General features: G+C 38.9%; 1 protein-coding gene across 1 annotated transcript in view; it reads left to right on the plus strand.

Moving 5' to 3' along the window:
* The first annotated feature begins 3462 nt into the window (after positions 1 to 3462).
* LOC107744801 (seizure protein 6 homolog) overlaps positions 3463 to 14121 on the plus strand; it is a 58664-nt gene continuing 48005 nt past the window's right edge. The window contains exons 1-2 of the mRNA XM_016558629.1: positions 3463 to 3663; positions 4862 to 5051. Coding sequence (XP_016414115.1) covers positions 3463 to 3663; positions 4862 to 5051 — 391 coding nt within the window. The remainder of the gene's footprint in view (positions 3664 to 4861; positions 5052 to 14121) is intronic.

The following is a 14121-nucleotide window of genomic DNA, read 5'->3' on the forward strand; positions in this document are numbered from 1 at the left end:
CTTGGACTTGCATAAAAGAGAAGCTCCATGAGAATTCCTCGAATACACAAACACATCAATCAAATCCAAACAATACACATCAAGTCACTTCAAGTTCTGCTTGTATAAACTCTGATGGGTTTATAGTGTTACTAACTGGCTTGGCAATGGGAGAGAGAGAGAGTGAGCGCAGTTGGTGACCACTCTATATCAGATCAGTATTGTCATCTGCTGTCCTTCATGTAGGGAGAGCTTGAGGCGTGTGTGACCCACATAAGCAGTGACGTGCATAGAAGTGAATGCCACACACTGTACTGAGACTATCAGTTGAGAAATTCCTCACTGTGGCATTTGCTGTAGCTTGGCATCTGTAGTGTGGCATAGCTGGATGTGGGTAGTTTTAGTAAGTTTAGAGTAGTTGGATTTTATTTTGCACTGAAAAGCTTGAGCAGTTGGTGAGTTTTAGTATTTGGAGTTATTTCCGGTCCTTTATGTCTGCAGAATGACCTATAAACTTTTAAAATGTAATATTTTAATAACAACTTTTAGTATTTGTTAAAGTTAGAACTATTTCTGATAACATCAACAAAAATCCAGTATCTTTTTGTATTACTATTATTAATTTTTTTTATTATACTCTATACATTAGCATTCGAAAGTTTATTGTCAGTAAGATTTTTTTTTTATGTTTTTAAAGTCTCTTATGCTCACCAAGGCTACATTTATTTGGTTTTCTGATTATTATCAATGTTGAAAAAAGTTGTGCTGCCTTATACATTTGTGATACTTTTTTTTCTCAAGGTTCTTCATTGAATAGAAGGTTCAGAAGAATAACATTTATTCGATTATCATAATCTTTTGTCATTTTTTTCTTTACTATCTCATTACATATATCCTATTACACTACATTATTCATGTTGAAAGTTGTGTCCCTTCATTATCATCCTTTCAGGATATTGTCTTCTCACAGACAAGTTGAAGTCAGAAGAGGAGATAAAGTTATTTGTCTAATCCGACTGGAAAAGGCACCTGTTTCAAAGAATGGCCCTTGAACTGGTATCTGTCTGGTATTTATTTGTAAATCAGGCGTTTACACTGTACCAGAGAGGGGTCATGCTTGTCAGAGACAGAAAGATAATCAGTGATGGATAACATAGAAAAGCCAGTGCTCTCAGCTTTGGTGCATCAGAGATGATTAAAGAAGCCCTCCTGGATACATGCCTACTAAAAGAGCTGAGCACATGGACATCACTCCTCTTTCCTTCACTTTTTCTGCCCCTTTATCTTATCTCTTACTTTCTGTTTAAAAAACCTTTCTGTTTTTTATGGGTTTTTGGCCTTTATTTGCTAGGACAGAGGCAAAGAATCAGGATTCGAACCCTGTGAGTACCGCAGGATGTCCTGACCCACTACACCACGGCTCTGACTCTGTCCCTTTCTTTGCTTTCTTTCTCTCACTCAGATCTGAAAAGCTGACCTGCAAAATAAAGCGTGTTTATTTATGAGGTGTCACCTCAATTATTCTGTATTTTTTATTGCTGTAAACAGGAAATCAGATTCAGCACAGCCCAGGAAGGCAGGAGAGCAGGAGCTCTTTTTTTAAAACTCAGACATAGCTAGAGGGGTTTTCTGCTAATTCTCTGTTAATGTGACACAGCATGCATTTCCAGATTAATTAACCATTCGCCTGCCCTCAGAGTGCTGATACAGTGAGTGTATCAGTGTCTCTCTTAGGCCATGTACACACAACGCAGCTAAATACGGTAGTCACTCCTCTGCTGACTCTTAAATCCTACTCTACACACAGTGTACAGTTGTTTACAGGAGTGACAATGCATTCTTGATTCTAGTCCCCCCCCCAAATTCAGTTAGTGACAACCATATTTACATTAATCCACATGGTGTGTAGAACCATGCTGAGTGACTGGTTTTAATGCACTGACACTTTTTTGGTCCCTGACAACTTGTCTGAAGTGCCATGCTAGAAAATCATAGAAACATACGAGATATGTGAGGTATGAGCCTTGATTCAGTCACAAATTTTTAAACCTGCATTTCTCCACTGCAGTTTCTCCCACCAACCTTTATATATCAACATTTGTAAAATATAAAGTCAAATATAGAAAATAAAAGTTAAATAAATGTTGTGCTGTTCTTTTAAACATTCTATTCATCAAAGAATCCTGAATGTATCACAGTTTAAAGACTGTGAAAACTGGAGTTCAGCTTTGCCATCACAGGAATAAAGTACATTTTAAAATATATTTAAATAGAAAACAGTTATTTTAAATTAGAATAATATATATTCATAATATATAATCAATGTTCACAATTTCACAATATTACTGTTTTTACTGTTTTTCTGACCAAATAAATGCAGCCTTGGTGAGCATTAGATACTTCTTTCTAAAGCATTACTCAATATATGTGTATATTTACACACGCACTATAATATTGGATGTTATATGAATTACAAGATATTATTTTAGCACAGTTTCCATATGGTAGTATGATTATATGAATGATTATCCTGGATAGGCCAGGAGCGCTGGGATAGTTGACATAATTTCCCTTTATTCTGAACCTGTCTGTTTGTGCTCTGTGTAAAAAGCGGCAAACATTTTAATCAACACTGACCCTGAATGTCACAGTGGCTGCGCATTTACACGCCAATGTCTGCATCTGACTGACAGTCATGTTTATGCGAAGGATTACATGCGTGGGGTAGACAGTCGGGCCCGGTGCCAACGCAAATTGGATTATGGTGAGCAATATTCTGGAAATATTTTATTATCCGAGGGCTTTTAGTGTAATGTGATTACTTTGTAATGCACTTTTGTTTTATAGACTGCTTCAGCACATTGCAGCTCTGGCTTTATTAAGCGTGAATTTATTCTGTAGTACACATCATCAGGTTGTCACCTGTTGCCTTCACAGCACTCAGGGGCCTCTAAGAGTGTCTCCAGCAATCCCTATTTAAATTCAAGCCTCATCGTTCGCCGTGGACGAGTTTAAATTGTGCTTTTTGTAAAACTTTCTTAATGGTAAACTACAGACAGCAGCATTAATTCGAGCTGAGAGTTTGAGTTGTCTTCCTGTCGTGAGGAGTTACGGGTGTCTAGATTGAGGGCGATGCGTGCGAGGCCTCATTAACCTGCCGTCACGTCTGCGTCTATGCAAGGTCTCTCCTTAGGTCAGATTCATTTGCCTGCATCTGATTAAAGACACTTTCATTACCTGAGAGGAGCGCAAGGGCACATCCCAACTGATCCCAGATCAGCCACAATGGCACAGTTTCACGGCAGCACGCTAGTTGAATAGGTCTGACTTTTTTGTTCAGCGTAATTGTAATTATTCCTCAGACTCCCACTATTTCACTTTGCTCCATGTCACGACTTCCACCCACGCTTGCAGTATTGGATACTGGCTCATGCAGTTGTTGCATGTGTTGTCTAAAGTGGTAGACGGGCAGAACGAGAAGTAATGGGTGGCTATGGCTTTCTATTAGTGACAGGTGAGGATATGCATGCTGGCTTCAGCAGACAGGAGATTGCCCGTGGTGCAATTACCATGCAGCATGGCAGACAGACAGGCCAACACCATTATGAGTGCAGTCAGTGTGGCAGAATGTGTCACCCCACTGCTATCTCTGCATATCCGAAAACACGTCAGTCTGTCCTTCTGGTTCTGTGTATTGTCCAAACTTTTCCATGTTTAAACACTCCTACACCACGAGTATTTAAAGACCCTATTAAATTAGTTAAGTGCTTCTGATTGCATGAGTCACGTTTGAAACAGTGGGGGCAGGCACTTTTACATTCCAAGTTATTTAAATTTTATTAAAACTTTTTTTTAAATAAAACCTACAATTCTATAAAAGTTTTAATATTAAAAGTTTAATAAAATTATTTTCATGTGTTGAGTCATTTCCACCACACTGAACAATTTAGACCCAAATAGTTTTTTTCCCCCTCAAAAGTAAGTATACTTGTGAACCAGTGAGACAACAGTAACTAAAATGAGATGAAATGAGATGTGAGATAAAAAATTGAAATAAATACAGTTTGTCAGCAGGTAATTTTTCAGCATTTCCAATCAGGCTGTAATTTTTATTACTTTTTTAATATTTCTATTTAGTTTTATTTTGATTTCAGTTTTAGTTTTAGTCATTTTAATAGTTCAACTGAAACATTTTATTTTAGTTAGTTGCCATGGCAACATCTCAAGGCAACAATTTTGGCACCTCAAGGCAACATATTTAAATTGTATTTTATTCCAGCTTTAATTTAATTAATGAAAGCAACATTTTAAAAAACGTTAACAATAACAACATTAGTCACATAAAATTTGGGTTTGGACAAAAATAATATAAATAATAAAGTTAGATATATTTTATAATTTAATTTGTAATATAATTATAATTAAATTAAATAATTTACTCAATCTGTTGTCGTTCTGAACCCACATGACTTTCATTCTACTGTAGAACACAAAAAGAGAGGTTTATCACAATGTTCATGTTGCTCTTTATCAGACAATGAAGATGGATTAGTTAACAATAACAATATTAGATATGTGGAATGCTAGCTATGAAATTAGTCATAGCAAGACAACCGAGTCTGACATTTTTTTCCAAAAATGTTTAATCTCCATCCGAGAATAATATAAAATTATTTAGATATGGTGGAAATAACACTGTGGTGGGAATATTCATGAATAACTCTCTTGTGATGCATGTATGTCCACTGTTGGAAGAGCTGGGAAAAGGTCCACAGGGCCCATAGCTAAAGAAACACCTACTACTATGACAAAGCCACAAAGCTCACTTCGTTTTTAACTGTGTCTCCGCTCTCTTTCTTCTCTTATCTCTCATAACACTAAGGTGATGAACGTGAGCCTGGCTGAGGGCGATGTAGTCAGATTTGAAGACCTGGGCGGCCGGGAACCTTCTGTGCTGGCCAACGAGTCCATCTTGCTGAAAGGTCTGGTGGTACGCAGCTGGAGCAACCAAATCTCCATCCACTTCCGCAGCCGGCAGCCGCAGTCCAGCTCCTTGCTGCTGCGTTATCAAGGTGAGCCGTCGTGCGCGTCAACCTCTAAGCATCTGCTTCATCTACTTCCTGCTAATTGCGCTTGTGCCAGTGTCTCCAGCTGGCACGGGTCCAGCGCTCTAGACAAACCTGTTTATGAGTGTACACTTACTGATTAGATTGGCACGAACGATTAGGACTCTGAGAGTAGGGAGCTCTCAATCATTGCTTTCTATTAGGAGCGACTCTCTGTGCACTGAAGGGGAAACACTCCTTGTTATCTCATGTCAACATAATATGCTCATGTTAGCCTGAAAATGACAGCTGCTGTCAATAGGCCGCATAATTACAGTGGAGAATGACTTGGATAATTCTCTGCTAATAGTCTTTTAACAGAGTCATCAAGGGGAGATCGGCACAACAGAAAAGGTTGCAGAGCGCTGATGTGCCCTGCCCCGCACAGCACCGCATTTTCGTTTGTTACGCGGGGCGATAAAATGACAAATGACTGTATACAGGCAAATTCGTTTGTTACTGTGAGTTTATGAACTGTGGCGGGTTTGCAGTGGAGTAATATCATTTTTTGCACATCCTTAATATGCCTTGTGAATAAGAAAGTTGTTTACACTCCACCCCCTCTTTCTGTCTCTCTCTCTGTCTTTATGTGTGTGTGAGGAGTAATCGGTGGTGTTCAGCTTTTTAGAAAAAAAAAGCTGTATATTCCTTCTATTAGACTTATAGCAATCATCTGCAGGAGCCAGACAGCACATATTTCTTAAAGCTCTCTGTTTCTTTACAAAACTTCCAATTACTTCGCTCCGAAGGTCCTGCTCCCCCTGTTTCCGGTTCAATTTAATGTTCTCCAGCTGTTATGTTGGGTGGATGTGCACATGCAAGAGCAGCTAATTTTGCCACTGGGTTTACACTCGCCTTGACATTGATATAATGGCAAACAAGGAAGAAAAGGAACCAAGCAGGGATTGAGATCTAGTGTAAATAAACAGTGCAATATGGCTGTAGATTTAGGGATGGACAAAAATGATATGATTACTATATTTACTCAACCTGTTGTCATTCCGAACCTGTGTGACTGACTTTCTTCTGTAGATGACAAAAGGAGAAATTTAGCAGAATGTTCACACTGCACTTCATCAGATAATAAAGATGGGTGGTGACCAGGCAACTCCAGCTTGCCCTCAGTGAGCGAGTCAAACGAGCGCGGAAAAGGTACATGTGCCAAATGAGCTTCAGTATAACAACAGGGAACTGCGGTCTGATGAGATATTTTATGTCAGTAAAAACTTTCCTGTCCTGTCAGCCGTTTTACTGTGCTCACGGCGCACGCTCTTCAACTGTACGCGAAAATGAGGTGCACGCTCACTTCATAAATAAAGCATACATCGTCAATTAAGTCATTAAATTACCAAAATGGCGATTAAAACTGCAAAACTGTGCATGCATGTATGTGCATTACATTTAAGAACGTCTCTCAAATGCATGCAGCCTACTGAAATATTCTGCAATTCGAGATCACAATATCGCAAGATGATAGGCTATGTAATTTTGTTTATTTATAATTTAATGCACAAGTAGGCCAAATATGAGCACAGTGCAGTTAAATGTACTAGAAAATATATGCAAATTTTTTGTTACTTTGTACAGAGCTCGATTTAGGTATGACAAAAGTGCTGCAATAAATTCATTTTGACAACTAATAGAATGTTAAACACTGACTGATAACTTTTTCAGGGTTCATTGATTATATAAAATTCAGTGAAGGTTAACTATAGTTATCTGCATGTCTCATCCATGAGTGGGCCTATGCAATGATGGAGAACAAGCAATGGTGCAATGGTGGAAACACATGTTTGTGAATCGGCATTTGATTTACATTTGAGAGAAACTAAGATTGTAAACAAGGATACAAACTAGCCACTTTTCACTGAAAATTGCCGTTGTAAATTCAAAATAGGCCATCTGTGTAATTCAAGTAGATTCAATGAGTTGAATCTACAAACTCTTGCTACTTCATACTTCAATACAAAACAATGCTGAACTTTGACAAAAAAATTGATTTTTAAATGTTATAATAGTGATTTTATAATGTCAAAATTTAAATCCATTAGCAAAACATGTGAAAAGAACTATATTACAGAGTGGTAAAGAAATGGTAAAGGAGACAATAAATGATCTGTGTGATCATGATCTAAATGAACAAATGGCTGTGTTTTGACATGGGTGAACATGTATCTCCATTTTGACTGCCTCAGCTTTTTTCAAGGCTTTGTGCTGTGAGCATTAGAGTATAAACACATCAAACTCTTTTATAGTGCATTGAACTTTGATCTCTTGTCATGTGTCTATAGCAAGGCTGTTTTCTACTTTACCTTTAAGGCAGATCTAACACACCAGTCCTGTCTCAACATTCAGCAGGCCGTACAGTTTGACGGATGACAGATTCTCTAAATGGGAACCTCCATCAGAGACATGCACATTAAAGATTTAGACCTCTCAATAATTCAGATCACAATGAAAGGACCCTCGCTGCCCCCCTTTGCGTCTGGATAAAGGTTGAACACAAACAAGGCAGGACTGATGGAGTGAAGTTAGAAATGGAGGCTGTTGGGGTCTGAATGGCCTTTCAACAGGTAATTGCCCCCTCCGCCGCACCACCACTCAAATGCCACAAGCTTCAGATGATGTCACTCTCATTCAGCACTGTAGAGCAGGGGTGTCAAACTCAGTTCCTGGAGGGCCACAGCCCTGCACAGTTTAGATGCAACCCTAATTAAACACACCTGATCCAGCTAATCAAGTCATTAAGGCTTATTTGAAAACTACATGGTATGTGTGTTGGAGCAGGGTTGGAACTAAACTATGCAGGTCTGTGGCCCTCCAGGAACTGAGTTTGACACCCCTGCTGTAGAGGAAGCACATCTGTATGCATATGCATGTGTTGCAGGTAAACAGCAATGCTTTAGACGGGGTATTATGAGCTGAGGATCTCAGTCCTGCCCTAGTAAGAGCTCAGTTGTGTAGTTGAGCCGTGATTAAGTCGGCTGATCTGGGCTGAGCCTAGCCGTGCATGGCGGGCTGCTGTGTGAGGTGATGGCTGAGGAAGCTGCTGTAATATCCTCCACCCTGCCGCTCGCCCATCCCAAAGGAGATTAACCCTGCAGGGTGAGGGATCACCTGCTGAGATACACGCGCTCACCCACTGACACACATCCTCAGCCGAAGCAGGGCTCCACTTCTCGCTTTTTTTGTCTGTTACTTTCTTTACAGTCTCATTTGACCAAAATTCGAGAATGGTCTGGCTGCAGCCTCGCACTTGCACTCTCAGACTTGCATTCTCAGACACTTGCGCTTCCAACAACAGTAGCCAGGTGGTGAAGACAAGAAAAAATAAACTAAATTACAATGTCACTTGCAATCGCCACTCAATAAATAGAACAAAATAAAAAAATAAAAGACTGCAAGTGACGTCGCTAGCGGAAGCGCAAGTGTTTGAGAGTGCAAGTCTGAGAATGCAAGTCTGAGAGTGCAAGTGCAAGGCTGCAGCTAGACCCTCTTGCAAAATTCACAGTCACCAAGCACCACATGCAAGTAAAAAAAGACTTTTGCAACAAAATAAAAGCATTACTGGCCAGTTGGCATGTAATCTTTAGAAGAAAATCATATTTTTTTATTTATTTAAGGCTTCAGTAAATTAATTGACTGTTGTGAGTTTTTTTCTTGTGACACTTTTTTTTCCTTTTATATAGCTAACTTTGAACTTCAGTTAGAGAGATTTCCTGAATTTAAACTTCCAAAACAATAATATGAGAAACAAAATTGTTTTTTAGACATGTTTTTTACTGAGATTTCACTATCATCAGTTTTTTTCGCTATCACTCACTAAAAAGATTTGATGATTTATTGATGGATATTGCATAGCACTAGCATTGCTAATGTTATTATTAGATGTCAGCATTTAGGAATTTTTATGGTTGTCTTTAAAAGTAACGATCAGTTAATTGCGAACGTTAATCCTGCAAAACATGTATATATACTGTAGATACTTTACTGATAACATAAAGAAAATAGAGGTATGTCTTCCTCCATCAGATACAGATACACTACCTTTCAAAATTTTGGTGTTTTTAATAGAAGTCTCTTATGCTCACCCATGATACAAATTTAAAAAATTTTTTAGCAAAAACACAATAAAAACAGTAATTTTGTAAAATTTCATCACAATTTAATGGCATAGCAGAATCTTCAGTAGTAATAATAATAATCTTTATTTTTATATAGTATCTTTAAAGCAGTTTCTCAAGGCACTTTACATAATAAAACAAACAGATAAAAATACAACACATACAGAACAAAACAAAACGGATGCGCTGTTTTCGTTCAAATCAAAGCGTAAATACACGTAGAAAACGTATTCTTGTGTCGCGGCTGACACAGAATAGCATACACTGCTTGCGTTCAGCGGATATTCTCCAAAATGGCGCTACGGTGATGCAGAGAGACACAGAGGAGACGAATTGTTGAATAAAGTCATTATTTTTGTTCCCTTTCAGTTGGTCACTCCGAGTCACGTCAGTGACTGACGAATTGAGATCCGAATTCGTCGGTCACCGACGTGACGTCTCCGTTTTTTCATCCAAAATATCTTAAATTGTGTTCCGAAGACGAACGAAGCTTTTACGGGTTTGGAACGACATGGGGGTAAGTGATTAATGACAAAATTTTCATTTTGGGGTGGAGTATCCCTTTAAGAGAATAGGGACTACCCTTTTAGACCTTGGCGCCGGGCGCCGACCATTTTTCCCGTCCTTAAACTAGCAAAAGTGGATTCGGACACGCCCTAAGCACAATTGCACCATGCGCTTTAGACCATGTGCTTAGATCGCTAAAATAGGGCCCTTTAACTTCCTGTCTTACTGAAAGAGTAAGACAGAAAGAGGTTTTCCATTAAAATATAATTTTATATATATATATATATATATACAGTATATACATTAAGGTCTGATTAGGTCACGTCTAGTTGAAGTTAAAGATAAACATTCTTGAGCCAGCCGGTTGTAACTGGGAATGTCACACTAGTATTGGGTCAATATCTCTCAAACCAATCAGGAGATCTGTACTCTCAAAATGGTCAAAGTTTATTATTTGCTGCTTGACCATAAAGTCTAAATCAAGGCATTTTATGATACAATCTTATACGCTGTGTTAGTCGTCCTTTGACCTTATTTGTCAGCAAGGTCTTCATGGAGGCACTGTAAATGCTGTCGTGCGCTGACAGACTGGATTTCTGTGATAGATGGGAATGTGGTAGTTTTATGTGTCTAGACATGCCCTGCCTTGACTCATTCACACACCTCTTTGCTTCTGATCCTGCCCGCCTGTGCGGCATTGGGCCGAGGCCCTGAATCCCAAATGATCTGGAGCTCGCCACATCCGGATTTTATTTCAGTTCCGCCCTTGTGGTTTATAGAGCGCTAGATGAAAGTAGAGCCGGTAATGGATCTCATGGTGAGCTTGACTGTGTTACAGGTGAGTTGGAATGGCTGTAAAGCAAAATTAAACAATTCAAACTATTCAGTGTCTATACGGTGTCATAGATCATTCAATTCCCTGAGTTTTTCTGTTCTGGAAGATGATGGCGCTTTGATATTCCATTCCGTTTGATCCCTAGGTTCACCTTGTCTGGTGCGAAAAAAGTGTTTTCCTTAGACAGGCGTGCAAGACGAGACAGATCTGATTATGGATGGACACACCGTCTCTGAGAGAATGGCTAATTAATTTCCACATAATGAGCTGCCTCTTTTGTGAAGTTGACAGGCTAATGAATCCTGCCCTCTCATCACAAAGTTACGCCTTGGAGCCATCCAAAAAAAAAAAAACCTGGACAGGCACAGTAAGAAGAGTCATGTCAGGTCATTTCAAAGCATGACTTTAAGAGTGAACAATACTGCAGGTGTGAGTGAGGCCATGGAGATTGATAGATGAAAATAGGGCCATTCATGAAATAAGAAAAAGAGCAAAGGAGATTTTGCAATGAAAATGCTCCACAATTAACCGTCAAACACTCTCCTTCCTCTGCTTCTCTGTGAGAAATTGCTTTAACATTTAAAGAGTCGGTGGGTTGACAGAAAGAGACGGTACCACGCTGAGTCCCATAGAATTACACGTTTTCTCTGGATTTGAGCGTTAGTCGAACAAGAGCTGTAATTCTTTCCTTTCTCAGTTTTATAAGCGCCGTTATCCCTTCAACATTATGTGACCTGCCACTCTGTACACAGTATGTCACCTTTCTCACCCGATTAGGGAGTCGTGTCATGCATCCGTGTCTGATTTGTAGGCCTGAAACCTCCACGTCTTGGTGCAAACGTTGCCCTTCTCTGTGATAAACGTCTGTAATGATCAGTGTCTTTGACGGCTGCGATAAAAGACAGGCAAAGTTTCCATAAAAGAGCTCTGACATTTAGTGGTGTCAGAGCGTTCGGCGGCTGAGGTGTCAGATCAGCTTAAGCAGATGTGCGGCTCAGGCTGTATTTTACCTTTATGCCAGGTTCACCTCTGCCTGAGGCCGTCTCATTTCTGCAACATTAATTTTCATGCTCTCCTACCGTGTGTGATGGCCAATAATAAAAGGCCAAACCGCCCTCTTGTTCAAGTCTATGACTGAGGAGTTTTTATCTCCCTCTATTGTTCTTTTTTTCCTCATTCTTCTGTAATTTTGTACACCCTACACTTAGTACATAATCAATGTGTCTTTTAACTTTTAACTTAACTTATCACTAAAGGGTGGATAACACGTTACAGTTACTATGATATGGAAAGTCATTTATTTTCAATCAGAGCCAGTGATTTCCCATAACATAAGCAAATGAGCAAACTTCATGCAAATGAGCAGCAGCAGCAAAGTAATCAGCCTAAAACAGTGTGATACTGCTGTCAAATGTAGAAATAATTTTTTTATTCAGTTTCCATTGTAGTTTATACATTTATTTATGTTATTGTATTAAAAATATCCTAATATAAATGCTTATTTATATATTATTTAATGTATATTAAATTGGATACGTTTTTTTGGAAATGTTATTTGCATATTGGTGTTTAAAGTCAGAATTTTATCTATTTATTTATTTTAAAAGTTTATTTTCTGAATTTAAATTTTTTTCATCTTAATTTAATTATAGAATTTTATTTATATGAAATTAAAGTATATATATTTTTTTTTGCATCTTGGTGCTGTTAATCAGAATTTTTAAGTGATATCCCAAATTTTGCTAACGGGGGGAAAGATGCCATAAACGCCTCTTAAAATAGATTGACGTTAACTGAAAAAAGTTGTTTCAGATAACATTACAATCTTAGTTTTAATACCATTTCAAATACAATAATTTTTCTCTCTGAAAACACATGCATCAAAGAATCACACATAATAAGACCAGAAACATGTATTATGCTGCTAGGAACATTTGTCACATCCACAGCTTTCTTTGCCAGACATTTTGGAAGCTGATCAATAGAATTACGGTATAAATGAGTCTGACTTCCGCTGACTGACTCCCCATCCACTTGATGATGATTGTGATGATAACGGCCTTGCGTGAACACTTCTTGGCAGCTGTTAGCTAACCATAGCTAATAGCTGTTTCAAATGACGTGCTATTCCAGCACAGCGACAGTAACATCCAGGCTGTTCTCCACTGGTGGTGATGGTGGGTTAGGACAGAGGGAGATCTAGTGTGTAGAAAGAGTGTTGACAACTCACTGCCGCACAGATGTTAGCATACCTCCAGATCTTCCATCCATTTATTCATAAGCCCTCCCTCTCAGCCTGTGATTTTCCAGGGAAGAGAGCACTTTTAAAAAGGCGGAATTCCACTTCCCACCCCTCTCTAGAGGATGGAACCAGTCCTGCGTCTGATCCAGGAAATACAGTATCATATGAGACTAGGCTCTCCAAGATTTCTGTGTGAAGGTAAATTCAGTTGATAAAGAAATAGCTGGTGGCTTGTATGTGATTGTGTATCTAGCTGCACATGTCAAGTACACGGGCACTGAGCAATACAAGCAGACAAAAATCCTGTGATCCAACTACTTAAGCTCACTTGAAAGCATCTGACCAGCCTACAGCTTTTATGTTTGTTTGAAGCACAAATGAGTTTCTCTCTCTGTAGTTCTCGACGGTTTCAATGCAGTTCCTCCAAGGCTGGCTTCTGTTTTCCGGTTCGGTCGCAACCCCGAGACTTTCAGAAATAACATACAAATAAAAGACTTTGACTTACAGGAATCATCTTGGCTCAGCTCATGAGGTTTAGCCAAGCAAAGAAGAAGAATAAAAAGAGATTTTAATTAGCCCCTTTGGCAGAGTGTGTCCTTGTCTCTGTCCATGACGGCTGCAGATAATGAGGTTGGCATGCCCTTTCAGGTTAGTTAATATCTGAAAAGTAGCCCATTTTAGAACCGTTTAAGTTGAAATGAAATACTGACCGAGCCTGGCCAGCCAGTTCAGTGGCCAAAGCTCTCAAATGTCCATATGTCTTCGAGAGTCGGGGAGCATTGAGGGACTTGTTCATCAATCTTCAATGAGCTTACACAAGAAAACCTGCGTTCACATAAGACGACCCCTCTGCGATCAAATCTGAAGGACTCTCACGTCTGAAGAGTGATCTAATAAGAATGATCTGAATGTAACAAAGCCAGCATGAGAAGTGCCGTGCTTTAATTAAACAGAAATGAGAAACAACAGGCTGAATCCTCATATCCAATTAGCTGAGAAGTGCCATGCGCCGCCAACGTCTCAGAGAACAGAGCTGCACACCCATACGCCAAATTATGTGGAATTGTTAAAAATTATTGACTTTAGATATTGAAATTAAGTGTGTGAAACATTCTTCAAGTTATATCTTCAGTATCCAGCAGTGGTGTGGTGCTGGATTGGCTTCCTTTCAGTTTAACTTGGAATTTGAAATTGGTCAAACCCCACATGAAGTTGAATTAGAATCTATCTATCTATCTATCTATCTATCTATCTATCTATCTATCGTTCTATCTATCTATCTATCTATCTATCTATCTATCTATCTATCTATCGTTTTATCGTTCTATC

The sequence above is a fragment of the Sinocyclocheilus rhinocerous genome, unplaced genomic scaffold (genome assembly GCF_001515625.1).
Source record: "Sinocyclocheilus rhinocerous isolate Xijiao unplaced genomic scaffold, SAMN03320098_v1.1 scaffold738, whole genome shotgun sequence".
Classification (NCBI taxonomy): Eukaryota; Metazoa; Chordata; class Actinopteri; order Cypriniformes; family Cyprinidae; genus Sinocyclocheilus; species Sinocyclocheilus rhinocerous.